This window comes from Lotus japonicus, chromosome 1 (genome assembly GCF_012489685.1).
Source record: "Lotus japonicus ecotype B-129 chromosome 1, LjGifu_v1.2".
Classification (NCBI taxonomy): Eukaryota; Viridiplantae; Streptophyta; class Magnoliopsida; order Fabales; family Fabaceae; genus Lotus; species Lotus japonicus.
In genome coordinates, this window is record NC_080041.1 from 117015318 (window position 1) to 117028069 (window position 12752).

Below are 12752 nucleotides of genomic sequence, written 5' to 3' on the forward strand. Positions count from 1 at the left end.
ATAATTCTATTGATATTTTCCATGTCTTTCCCTGGTTGAAAGCTATGGCTAATTGTACGTGGCATCTGAATTAGAATCCGATATGTTAGAAGCCTAGCCTTTTGCAGCATTAAAATGAATCATATAAGATACTTCATTGGTTCTGTAATTCGCCATTGGTTAATCTTTACTACATAACTTATATTGATCCCATTGAAGCCCTTAGCACATGACATTTGTTTCTAACAACTTGCTTCTTTGTAAGTTGGTTCTGATAAGTAATTTGAAGCCGAGATTCTCAATTTCTCATCATTGATTAAAAAATGAAATGATATTTTTACACATCTCACTCGATCAACGATTGAAAAATGAAATAATATTTTTATACACCATGTCATTCGCATTGAACCCCATGACGAAGTCGGCATGAGCGTAGTCCTTGATGAACTGGACACTTAGCTTATCCTGATCATGGTTCTTAAGTATATCAAGTAATGTTGCAACATCACCAACGTCAGCAAGTGCATCTCGGCCTCCATAGCTAATGAAAAGAGGAAGGTCATGGGGAATGTTGGCCAGGTTATACACTGGAGGGCTTATTTGTCCGTAATGAATAAAATTATGCGCTGGTAACACATAATTGTATTTTGCAAGAACCCCATGTCTAACAACTGCAAAAGTGAAATTTCACACATAAGAACATAAGCTTGCATGATCAGTTGTAAAAGCAACTAAATCTGCTAAATGACTTAGAGTGATGAGTAAAGTAACAAGAGGAAATCTTACTCTGAGCCAAGTGAATGAGATTTTTTCTTGAGGACGACTGAGGCTCGTTCAACAAGAATAGTTTTAGGGTTGAAGAATTCAGACAACAATTATCACCTGAACAGGATTATTCCAATAAGATATATAGTCAAAAAACCTGGATAATTTAATTTTATAAAGATGTGCCCTGTCACCGAGAGCATTAAAATAAAATCGAAAACAAATCATAGAGTTTGGCCAAAGACGTAGACCTGTTATTGCAGTCATTAAGTCGCTGCAGTCTACCCCAGGGTGAACGCAGAGAGAATTGAGAAAGGCACTACCAGGTAACCTATTTATTGAATTGTTGAAATAGCATTTAAATTGTATATATAATCAATAATCATATGAGAAGACAACTATTGATTTGTTAAGTTCTATGACATGCTCTTACCTTTTGATATCAAATTCCGCCTGACCAAAGGAAATGATCTGTTTTACAAAGAAAAATGTTCATCTGAGTTGGATTTGTGATTTTAGACTCAAGGGTAAGAATTTGTCAAAAAATAACAGACTCAGTTAGAAGGGATAGTGGTATGTACCTGATCAATAAAGGTATTCGCTGCAACAACTAAAAATTCAGAGCTCATGTGGCTCAAGTAGGCAACAGGGCTCAGCAAAGCTGCAGATTTCAGCTGGTTAACCAAATTCCCTTCAGAGAAGGAAGCCAAAGCTGTCAAAGTTCCCTGCCAAACATGGTCTTCTAGTATCAAATGAATTAAATAGAGTCATAGACTCTAAACTTGATTTAAATTTTCCAGACATTACAGTTAGTATATTTGCTAAAAGCCTTAAGTTTTACTCTTTATGTGAATTTTTATTTATATAAAAAGAAAATATAAAGAATGTAATGTTGTACCAGAGAATGGCCAACATAGTTAATCTTCTGCCCTGTTTTGTTGGTCACGTAGTCAAACACAGCAGGTAGATCATAGGAAATCAATTCATCAAAAGACCAATCCCAAAAGGCCTGTCATATTTACATAGAAGTGTTACTTAAAGATAGCGTGTTGCTTAGGAATATTTTAAGATTTTGCTTAGCAAAAAAATGTAACCATAACATTGTTAAAGCTAAAGAAATTATATAATTTAAGAAAACCTACTGGGTTAGAGGGGTCTAATGAGATGTGTCGGCGACTATGTCCTGTTCCTCTGGTGTTAGCAATCCACACATCAAAGCCATTATCAGCTAGAATCAAAGGCAGGTCCTGCTCTGGAGAGTTCAGAAGCCATGTCATGCCATCCTACATCCATACACAAAACATAGCATATTAAAGAAGTTTCAATAGTAAAATAAGCACACTAAAAGGGTGCATGCTTTGCATTTACCAACTTACCACTAGTACTCCGTGTTGTAATATCACTGGCTGCTTTTTACCACTGCCACTAGCTTCAGCTCGTCCTTCAGGAATCCTTTGCAGGCTCAGAATGTACCCATCCTTGGTCGTAACCTGAAGATGTTATAACAAACATTTGACTGAATTGTTCTCAAGTTTTGCACCATTACAAATCACAAGTTTAGACTTCATATAGTCTCACCTCAAGTTCCTCGCACTTGTATCCGTGAAGAAGGACAGAAGAGGCGCATATACCTTCCTCAGGAGGGGAAACCTCAACAAGTGTTCTTCTTAAGAAGCTACGAGTTGAAACCTGTGCTCCATGATGCACAGGTGTTAAGACCAAGAGACAGAGGCCTGTGAAAGCAGCATAATGCATCAAGCCTAGAACAGCCATGCTGGTCAGCTAGTTTTGATTTTTGAATGTTTGGGGTTCGAGGAGAAGTTGGATTTCTTTACCTATATGTGTGTATTATATATAGGGAAAGAAAGGGAGTGAAATTACATAGAAGCTTTAAATGCAAGTTTCAGGATATCCGGACGCAATTCTCGTGATTCATCGCGTGGAAGGAAAGACATTGTAAACTGTGGATCTTCTTCGATACGGGCAAGTTAAATGGGGGTGAAATCATTTAAATGGTAGTTTCAGAAGCTCCGGATGCAATTCTCGTGATGCCTAACGTGGAAGGAAAGAGATTGTAAACTGTGGATCTTCTTCTATACAGGCAAGCCACGAGTGAGATCATTTTAAATGCTGATGGGGATGGGTCAGATTTACTATTGGGTGACAGTTATTTGTAGAAAATAACTGATGGCAGATTTGTAGTTTTATTTTAAAGGAATATTTAATATTTAATTATAGGAAACTGTTTGTTGGCAGTTATGTGTAGAGAATAACTTATGTCGGTTACGTTTTAGGAATTTATTTCATTATTTCTAGTTTTAGGCAGAATAGGGATATTGTTGTTGTTGTTGTTAGCAGGTTGTGGACAGGGAATATTCTCTGTAGTAAATTGCTGTATGTATGTTATCTGTGTTCAGTTTAATGCATATTTCATCCGTTAATTTCTGGTTTTCTATCAAATGCTTTAATTTATAAGAACAAAGAGATTACAGGTCCACTTTGGGTATGGCTTGTTCTCCTTATCTTATGGGGCGTGTTTCTGATTACCAATGCTATAATTTAAAAGAGCAATGCAAAAAAAGAAAGAAAGTGGACTGAATAAATTTGAATAAAAGAAAGGAAGAACCATCAAAACGAATGAATTCAGACAGAGGAAGAGAAACAGCAATAGGAGATCGCTCCATCAAGTTGATTGATTTTTTCTTTTTTGACAGCAAACATAAACATTTCATTAATCAACAAGAGACATAATGTCTTTGAGTACAAAGGTCTGAATACAGAGGGGAGTAAACCCAATCCATACTCTATCAGCATTTTCCAAAGACAACCTAGACAGGTGATGAGCCACCATGTTTGCATTCCTACTGATATGAACAAGAGAAAAAGACATGAAACTACTAGATAAACTAATTACATCCTGCAAGATATATCCTTCATAAGAAACATGAGAGGTCCTTTGTAGCACAGCATCTACAAGACTACAACCCTCTTGCAATCAGATTCAACATGTTGATTGATTTGAATAAGAAGTGGAGGAACTTTTTATATATTTTTTAATGAGCACTTGTTTTAAAGCCTAGTGACGTAAATAATTTACTTTCATGTGTTATATGTTAATCAGATAAATACTTATCATTAAAATTCTTACTAAAAGATTTGAAATAGGTACTGAATAAACAAAAAAATACTCAATATATCAATGATATTTTTATCTTGTTAAAAAAAAGATTTTTATCAAATATTTTCACTCTTTTAATTCTTTGATAAAACTTTTAAATCAATTTCATTCTTTCAGTAAAGGCAAAGCAAACTGAAAGATGGATATAGAGAGATTTAGACATTAGAGAGCAGGTACTTGCACAGAAAAACTAAATGGTACCTTACACAATGTAGCTTTTCTCTAGGCCTTTTAACAGCCGCCACTGTAATTAAATCAGCCAAAGAAACTTGCTGTCAACCACATTTAGTCCATAGCACCTTATCATCATTCACAGAGGAAATAAGTTAGCATAATAGATAAATCATAGAAGAAAAACAATACCACCATAGAAACAATGCCACAGATACCTCATGATATATAGTCTGACATTACTGAGTCTACCAAAAACTTTCACACTGCTAAGATGTTCTAACTTCAACAACCAATTTGTATACTCTCTACATCTGTGTAACACTTCTATAAGCATGAGTGCAAAACAAACACTTAAAAAGATGATATTGATACAATAAGCATCAATTTGAAGTATAAACTTCACCCTGTAGAATAGAAGTTCACAAAAAATTGAATATGGTATATAGATAACGCGAACCAACATCTAAGTCATTTAGTGAATTTTATAATTTCTGTCATTCATAAACAACACATGCATGAAAAATGTAATCATGAAGACCAATTCAATTCCTAACTCCATCATTCTGTAAATCAATTACTTAGACAAAACTTTAAATCTCAAATACTAAAATTTAGGAGATGGAAAGATAGGCTCTGTATCAGAGTGTAGAATTTAAATCTCTAGTACTAAATTTTAGGAAACTCTGGAAACTAGTCAAGCTTTTTTTGTCTAGAACAGCTAAGAAAAATCAGAGTGTCGAATGGTGCGAAGAGAGCTTAGAGAAGTAGGAATTAAATTTGCAAATAATAACTTAAAAAGAGAAGAAATCCCACTGTCCAATTTTTGGGGATTATGAATAAAAGGATAATAGTATGGAGTGGCTTGGGTTCCCCCTCCTTAACCATCTCATTAGATTGTTTCAAAAAATCCAAAACAATATACCACTCTACTCCTTCAAACATCCTGAAAGGTGAAACTAAATAATTCATGTAACATTTCCATGTACCAGTTGGCCAATCCTGGATTAAGAATTGAAGATTAAAAGAAAAGGTCTACAAGATGCTTGTGAAAATAACAAAATGGGACTTAGGAAGATAAATGAGTGAGACATGCCTCTCTGGCTGCAGAAATTTCAAAGATTGATTTAGGACTATCATCAGTGATATAAGCAGAATATGCCTCAAAAACAATGGAATTGTTTGGATAACAGAAGAATACTAGTTCTTTCCAGTTTTATCTACTAACTCGAAAGAATGAATGTGAAAGAATTTTATGTTACCTTACCCTTAATCTACCATGAGGTCCATGACTCAATTTTTCCAGAAATAACAAGAAAAAGGACAATAGAAAATTTGAAAATGTAACAGGAATACAAACTAGAAATAGTTGACAATAGAAAAAGGACACTTTCCAGAAAGGCATCAAGGATAGGAAATCAAAGGAAAATGGGAAAAATAATCGAAATTGGAAGATGAAATCAAACAAAAAGCTCACCGATGAGAGATACATGCACTGTCACTGTTTGATAATAATCTCAAGGTGCGAGAACCATGGAAAGCCAAGATGAAGTCGACAGAGACCTAACTCCATTTCTGCAAACGAAGAGCTTTTTGTTTTTTTTTTTTGTACAGTGAAGAAGAGCCTTTTTTGCATGACTATTCCCACCATCCCTTATTTTTCATTTTTTCAAAAATACCATTTTTTAATGTAAACGAAAATTAATTTCCAGATCACCGGAATATACTTTTTTTTTTCGCTTTACTAGGTTGAATTTGTGTTCATCTGATGCACGACCGAGTGGTGACTTGGCTGATGTTTCAGGTTTTGAACTAGTTTATGGCCACGTCAGTTTTGATGTTGTTGTTCTAGATGATTCGGGGGTTGTGCTAGATCAGCGTCAAGTGTTGGACCATCATGTTCCTTCGGAGGTTCCCCTCAATGTAATTTTCTCAAGGTTTGAACTTTTCTCTCATTTTCCTTATGTGGAGAAAGAGCCCTCTAAAGACCTATGTTTTTTATGTTGGCAGAAAAAGAGGTCAGGCTACGAAAGTCACTAAGAAAAATAAAGATTTTTAGGTGTTGTTTTTGATGTCTTGGAGGCATCAGATGTGACGGGAACTACAAGGAGTGGACCCTTTGGTCATGCATGCTACTCAGCCATGGGACTGTGTTTATGCAAGAGCTTGCTAGATGTGGTTGGTTGGTAAAGAGGGAGAATATTGTTTGGGATGAACCTAACGAGGAGGTCATTAAAGGGTGTGTGAATCATCTCAAAGGCTCCCAAAAATCTTCTAAAGAAAGAAGGGGGTCCTAAAATCTGCGTAAGTGTCTTCCCTAAGCGCGCGTCCTTCCGAATAGAAAAGAAAACCCCGAATCCGATGTCATCTATCAAAGACAACTTGAGGGGAAACCTTAATAAGTACAGGGCTCAAGGAAAACCCTAATAAGTATAGGGCTCCTTGAGGTGCCAGTTATCTTTGGTCTGGTTTACTTTTTATTTTATTTTTGTTATTTTCCTTTGACAGGAGTGGCAGAGGTGTTCTAGGGTGCCTCTTTTAGTTTATTTTGTTTCACTTTGGGTAGTGTGTGACTTGATGTAATTATTACTCATATGAGAGATTTGGTCTCATATATATTATCTTCATTGAATGAAGTTGTATTAAAAAAAACATTTGAAAATTCTTAATTTGTTTAGTCTCTCAAATTAATTTGGAGAATCTTCTCTTTTGCTGCTTCTTTCTTTAATCCTATAATCGACAATTTTTATTCATCACCAATCGACTTCACTAATGGCTTCACATCCTCTGCCTCTAGATTCCAATATTCCTCTTCTCACTCAGGCGACACATCCACTCGAACAGACATACACTCACAACTAAAATGAATTAACAATACCTACCTTGGATGGCGAGTATACCTTACATAATTCACCCCGGATGGCGAGTATACCTTATAAGGCAGGCCATGTAATCTCTATTGCTCCATACTAGAGAAACTATCTTGGAGCTTGACATTTCAAGCATCCTCATGCTTTAGATACTCAGACTGGAAGGAAGTTGTTTAAATAATAATATAAACCATTTAATAGCTTAAACTCTTGGAATAATTGATTGTTTAGTATGGTATCTAGAGCCTCTATGACCAAGCGGTCTAGAGTACAATCTTTGCCGCTCCTAATTCTTATAATAAAAAGTTGAATATCAACACATGGTAGATACGTTTGTGCACTGTCTACCTTTCAAAATCCAAACGAGCTCTTACGTGAGTGGTGTGTTAAAAATAATAATATAAAATTATTCATGTGTCACTTACCCAATTACTTAACTTTTTGGGATGATTAGTTGTTTGATAACTTACAACTATTACAAAATAATATTATAAACCCAACACATTGGTCCAAATAGAAGAGACCATTCATAGAATAAAGATTACTAATCAAGAATATCTACTTGGTTGAAACACAAAACTTCCTTTGTCATTTTTATGATAAAAAAATTAGTTTTTCTGCAGTATAAACTCATTTCAAGATGCAAAAAAAAAAGGCAATTTTAATTTCTAGCGTGAATTAAAATTGTTGTGCATTTCTCTCGAATTAGATCTTACTTAACAATGAACATACTTCACACACACATACCCAAATCCGATGGTTCAAAGATTGACTAAAAGAAATATGCCATTACCAATGTTATCCAATTATTTAAACCATACACAAGGAGGGAAAAAAATCTAATTGCTTTTCAGTCTCACAAAAAGATGAAATTGTCTCACTCATCACTAAAGTTCAAGAACTCGATCGATTCTTCTCTTAAGCTGCCGATTTTTCTACTTGGTTGTAAAATAACATATAAATGCATAATGGTCAACAAGTCCATGCTCGAACGATTTGCAAACCCAACTTCACATCATGAATCAAAACTGGGGAAGCAGAGAAGCAATCAACAATGCAGTAGCAATGAGCACAAGAGAGATGAAGCCTTGTGAGGTTGAAGCTGCAGAAGTAGTAGTAGTAGAAGAAGATGAAGGTGCATTCCCTTTCCCTGTTGTAATCTTCACCTTCATGCCTTGACTGCAGTGGCCCGAGGTACCACAGGCAAAGTACCGTGTACCAGGCTTGCTCAGTTTCACCGCATCATTGCCGCTACTCATGGTGTTGACTGCACTTCCAATATCACAGTTCTTGTAGTCACTCTCGCTGCCTAGTTCAACCACACTATGCAACCCAGAAGAGTACTTGAAAACTGCCAAAAGAAAACATAAGAACAAAACCATACTGATCTTATTGTTGAAAACAAAGTTGATTAAAAAAAATGCTTGAATAAGTATTTAGTTCCCAACTTTGCACTCAAATTTGTTTTTGTTCATTACTATCTAATATTTATGGATTTGGTTTCTATTTATTTAACTTAGGTTTTATACAAGCAAAGAATTAGTACCAAAACCAATAAGTTTAGATGGTAGAGATCATGACCAAATTAAACTGTAAAATAACTAACTTAATGATGGGTAAGAAAGAAATGTACCAAGTTGATCGCCAACATTAAATGTTTTGCCTGAAACCCAAGAGTTGAAATCAGTGGATTGATCCCAACCTTGGCTTCCACCAACTACATGTTGTTCTGCCAAGGCCTCCTTTGTGATCAAAGAAACAACAAGTGCCAAAAAGATTGTGTTCTTGAGCCCCATCCCTGTCTCTGTCTCTTACTTTCTTGTCTCTTGGTCTCTGCCTCTGCCTTTGCTTTCTACTTTTTGGGTTATGTTTGAGGCTTTGAGCATTACAAGTCATTACTATTTATACTCATAATAAGCAAACCTCATACGATGGTATACACAAATGTTGACATAAAATATTGTTATTTCGTTATCCCTATATGTTGAAAACAATATTAAATATTGCACTCTTGATCTAAAGAATAACATTATTTAGAAAATATAAAGATTGCTTTCATCTAATTGGCTCAACATAGCTTGGCCATCACTTGTTACTGGCAAAACATATAGAGCACTCATAATCTCCGTAAAGTAAGCTCTTGGTGGGTAAAGGTTGTCAAAGCTTTGCTTTGAAACCAAGTTAGCATGAATCATCTTGATCTTCAGGAGATCGCCAGTCTGAATTCTGAAATTTTAATTCAGATCATAGTAGCTGGCCGGAAAAGTGAATGGCAAGTGTTATTATATATAAGATCATTTACATTTTATTACAAACCACGGTTTGATGCGGAACCGTGGTAATAACTAGTATGTTTACGAAAACACAATCGTGCCGTCAATGTAAATTTTGTTTATATTTTCTTTTAATTTAAATTTAAAACGAGAGTAATATATGTCTATTAAACTCAACTAAAAATGCTAATGATATAAAATAGACTTAATTACATTTTTGGTCCCCCAACTATTGCCTTCCTGCGAAAATCGTCTACAAACTTTAAAATTAGCAAAAAAGTCCTCCAACTATACATGTCGTTGCACTTTTGGTCTGCCGTTTGCATTCCGTGAGAAAACTAACGTGAGAAACTGATGTGGCTCCCTCACGCGTGTCTCACATGACTTTCTTCAGAGAGCTTGATGAGTGGACAAGTCACATGCTTCTCACGTGACTCTAAAAGAGGGTAAGCAGGTCTAATTAGGGTTTGCAATTTCATAACCATTAGAGCCTTTTAGAGTCACGTGAGCAGCATGTGACTTGTCCAGTCATCAAGCTCTCTGAAAAAAGTCACGTGAGACACACGTGAAGGAGCCACATCAGCTTCTCACGTTAGTTTTCTCACGTAAGGCAAACGGCAGACCTAAAGTGCAACGACATGTATAGTTGGATGACGTTTTTTTGCTAATTTTGAAGTTTTGGTACGATTTTCGCAGGAAGACAATAGTCGGGGGACCAAAAGTGCAATTAAGCCTATAAAATAAGAGAAAAGGGAAGATACACTGTCAGTGTAGACTTTCTTTATATAGACATTCAATTGTTTTCCGCGACATCAGAAACTATAATTATAATTAAATTAAAATAAATGAAGAATATATGTATTTATCCCACGTGACATACAATAATTGAATGACGGTGTAAAACGTTTTTACACTGAAAGGGCACATCTATCAAACTCATAAAGTAAAGCGTTAATCATCAAATTAGTCTCTGTGTTTGTGCCAGAATTTAAGTTTAGTCCCTCCCAAGAAAAAAGTTTGGTCCTGCACCTAGTCCTAGTTAATTAGGTTTTAGTTCTCGTCGGAAGGCGGAGCTCCAGCGAACGTTGACGTGGCATGCCACATGTCATTTTCAATTAAATTTTAATTTTCACATATATAATTAAAAATTAAATTAAATTATAAAATAATTAAAATTATAAAATTACAAAAAAAAAACTTAATCCTCCATTCATCTTCATCTTCACCATGTTCTTCATGCTAATCCTCATTTTCATCTTGCTCTTCCCCATTTCTAGAAAATCAAATCCCTTAAATCCAAAATAAGAAACAACAAAACCCTAGAAAATCAACCCCCCAAGCCCAAAACCCATGTCCTACCTCTTCAGCCTCAACTCACACCCACCCTTCCATTTCCTGCTTTTTCATCTTCAACCATGCGAGAAGGAGATCGAAGCAGTCTGGGTAAAAATTGAAACTTGGGCAAGATATGGTGCCTTAATGTACTCATCATTCATCAGTTGATTCAGCCTTGATTTCATATCTCAAAATAGTGGGAGGGGTTTCAATCAAGTCTGCTAACAAAAACCATGTTCATTTAAACCACCATTTTTCTTCCCTATCAACCACCCACAACACAACCCTAAACCAAAATCTAACATGGAGGAAATGAAGAAGAGAACCTTCGAACTTCTCCCAAACCACCATTAACTCAACCCCTGGAAAGCCAATCGAGTCCCTCAACCAACCACGGCCTTCGCCAAATTTTTCCATAGCCTCAGCCATCGAACCTCTACTCTCCAACAGAACCCATAACCCTTAGAGTTTCACTAAGTCAAATCCAACACAACCTCCATCACCTACATTTAGGGTTTATTTGGGGATGATATTTCTGAATTTAGAAATTAATTAATATTTTTAATTCATTTTAATTTAAATAAAAATAAAATAAGTATCATTTAAAACTTAGTTAAAAATGACGTGGATAATGTCACGTCAATATTCACCTGCCACTCAACACTCATAATTGGAGCTCTGCTCTCCGACGATGCACAAGAACTAATTTGATGATTAACTCTAAAGTATAGAGGAGGACTCCATTTACTCCAACAGTAAGTTAAAAGACTTACTCCAAATCTTGACCTTTGATTTTATTAAAAATTAAAGGGTGAGATTAAAACTGAAAAAACCTCTCACGTGATCTCCTTTGCCAAGATTTCTCGGAAACACCACATCCTGTTCTTAATCCTCAATATCAACACCTTCTTTTCATTAAATTCTAAATTCTCCTTAATCTGGAGCAATGGAAACGACATCCCTACGAGCAACTTTTCAGGGCCGTGTGAGTGGGAGTAACCTCCACGGCAAAGACACCAGAATTTCACAATGGATAAACGTAGGACAAGGAAGAATTGGATTCAAAGTTGAGTTCATAATGTTTCTGCCACAAGAACCACAAAAGTAATAGGATTGGATCCAAAGAAGGTTAAAATTTTGACCAATTATAGAATTCCATTCATAGCAGCTTAAAATTGTGACCAATAATAGGGTATTAGGATTGTAATCTTGATTCATGAGTACAGGAGAAACATGTGGCATGATTTATTAAGAATACAACGAAAATGAGAAACATTGGCGGAGGAGATCACGTGAGAGGTTTTTCAGTTTTAATCTCACCCTTTAATTTTTAATAAAATCAAGGGTCAATATTTAGAGGAGTAAATTGAGTCCTCCTCTTCTATCAAAAAAAAAAAAATTGAGTCCCCCTCATCTATATCAATATCAATTAATATCTATATCTATATATATTAGAAAAGAACAACTTCTAGCATGACGTGTCGCTCCCACAGGCCAAGTTAGTGACGTGTCGCTCCCAGATTAATTCTCATAAAAATTATTCCACGTGTCAATTTGTTAGAGGATATAATTTTCAATTGATATATATTTTAATTTTATATATTCTAACCTAATTAATTGATATTATTTTAGAAGATATAATTTTCAATTGATATATGTTTTAATTTTATATATTCTAAAATAATTGATTGATATTATTTTAAAAGATAAGATTTGGTCTTTTAATTTATTTTAAATTTATTTTTAGAATAAATTGATTAATTTTTATTGAATTTTTGAATTTTTTATTAATTCAGGATTTTATGAGTTTTTATTGTGATTTGCTAGATTTTATTAGTTTATATCTATTTTTATTTAATACCATTTTTAATATTAGATTTGATTGAGATTTAGGTTGTTTATTTCTTAATTTTATTTTAATTTATCTTATTATTTATTTTAAATCCATAAAATACTTTATTTTATTTTAGATTTACTTTTAGAGTATATTAATTAAATTTTCTTAAATTTTCATATTTTTAATTAATTTAGGATTTTATGAGTTTTTATTGTGATTATCTAGACTTGATAGTTTTTATCTATCTTTATTTAGTACCTTTTTAAATTTTAGATTTGATTAGAATTTAGGTTGTTTATTTCTTAATTTTATCTTATTATTTATTTAATTTTACTTACTGAAAA

At 34.4% G+C, this 12752-nt stretch overlaps 2 protein-coding genes across 6 annotated transcripts; both read right to left on the minus strand.

Annotated features, from left to right (window-relative positions):
- Positions 1–274: 274 nt before the first annotated feature.
- On the minus strand, positions 275–5718 carry LOC130729690 (triacylglycerol lipase 2-like). Of its 5 annotated transcripts, none has more exons than XM_057581512.1 (12): positions 5571–5717; positions 4312–4407; positions 4124–4221; positions 2323–2433; positions 2121–2234; positions 1887–2027; positions 1643–1753; positions 1326–1469; positions 1178–1215; positions 996–1075; positions 766–861; positions 275–650 (listed from the first exon to the last, which is right to left on the minus strand). In XM_057581512.1, exons 6-12 carry the CDS (start codon positions 2019–2021, stop codon positions 334–336), a joined length of 921 nt encoding a protein of 306 aa, XP_057437495.1. In that variant the 5' UTR covers positions 2022–2027; positions 2121–2234; positions 2323–2433; positions 4124–4221; positions 4312–4407; positions 5571–5717; the 3' UTR covers positions 275–333. The 5 variants fall into 5 exon arrangements, with proteins under 5 accessions (XP_057437495.1, XP_057437498.1, XP_057437496.1 ...); XM_057581515.1 differs by lacking the exon at positions 5571–5717 and adding an exon at positions 5361–5564; XM_057581513.1 differs by lacking the exon at positions 4312–4407 and having other exon boundaries at positions 5571–5718.
- A 2013-nt stretch (positions 5719–7731) lies between these two features.
- On the minus strand, positions 7732–8844 carry LOC130732509 (mavicyanin). Its single transcript, XM_057584542.1, has 2 exons — positions 8597–8844; positions 7732–8314 (listed from the first exon to the last, which is right to left on the minus strand). Exons 1-2 carry the CDS (start codon positions 8757–8759, stop codon positions 7986–7988), a joined length of 492 nt encoding a protein of 163 aa, XP_057440525.1. The 5' UTR covers positions 8760–8844; the 3' UTR covers positions 7732–7985.
- Positions 8845–12752: the final 3908 nt, after the last annotated feature.

Excerpts from the sequence above, each read along its gene's own strand:
- LOC130732509 (XM_057584542.1), bottom strand. The coding sequence starts at position 8,759 with ATGGGGCTCAAGAACACAATCTTTTTGGCACTTGTTGTTTCTTTGATC. Across the intron at positions 8,315-8,596 it reads TAATGTTGGCGATCAACTTG|TTTTCAAGTACTCTTCTGGG; the intron begins GTACATTTCTTT and ends TTCTTTTGGCAG.
- LOC130729690 (XM_057581511.1), bottom strand. The coding sequence starts at position 2,517 with ATGGCTGTTCTAGGCTTGATGCATTATGCTGCTTTCACAGGCCTCTGT. Across the intron at positions 1,470-1,642 it reads ACTATGTTGGCCATTCTCTG|GGAACTTTGACAGCTTTGGC; the intron begins GTACAACATTAC and ends CATGTTTGGCAG. Across the intron at positions 1,216-1,325 it reads CGAATACCTTTATTGATCAG|ATCATTTCCTTTGGTCAGGC; the intron begins GTACATACCACT and ends TTTGTAAAACAG.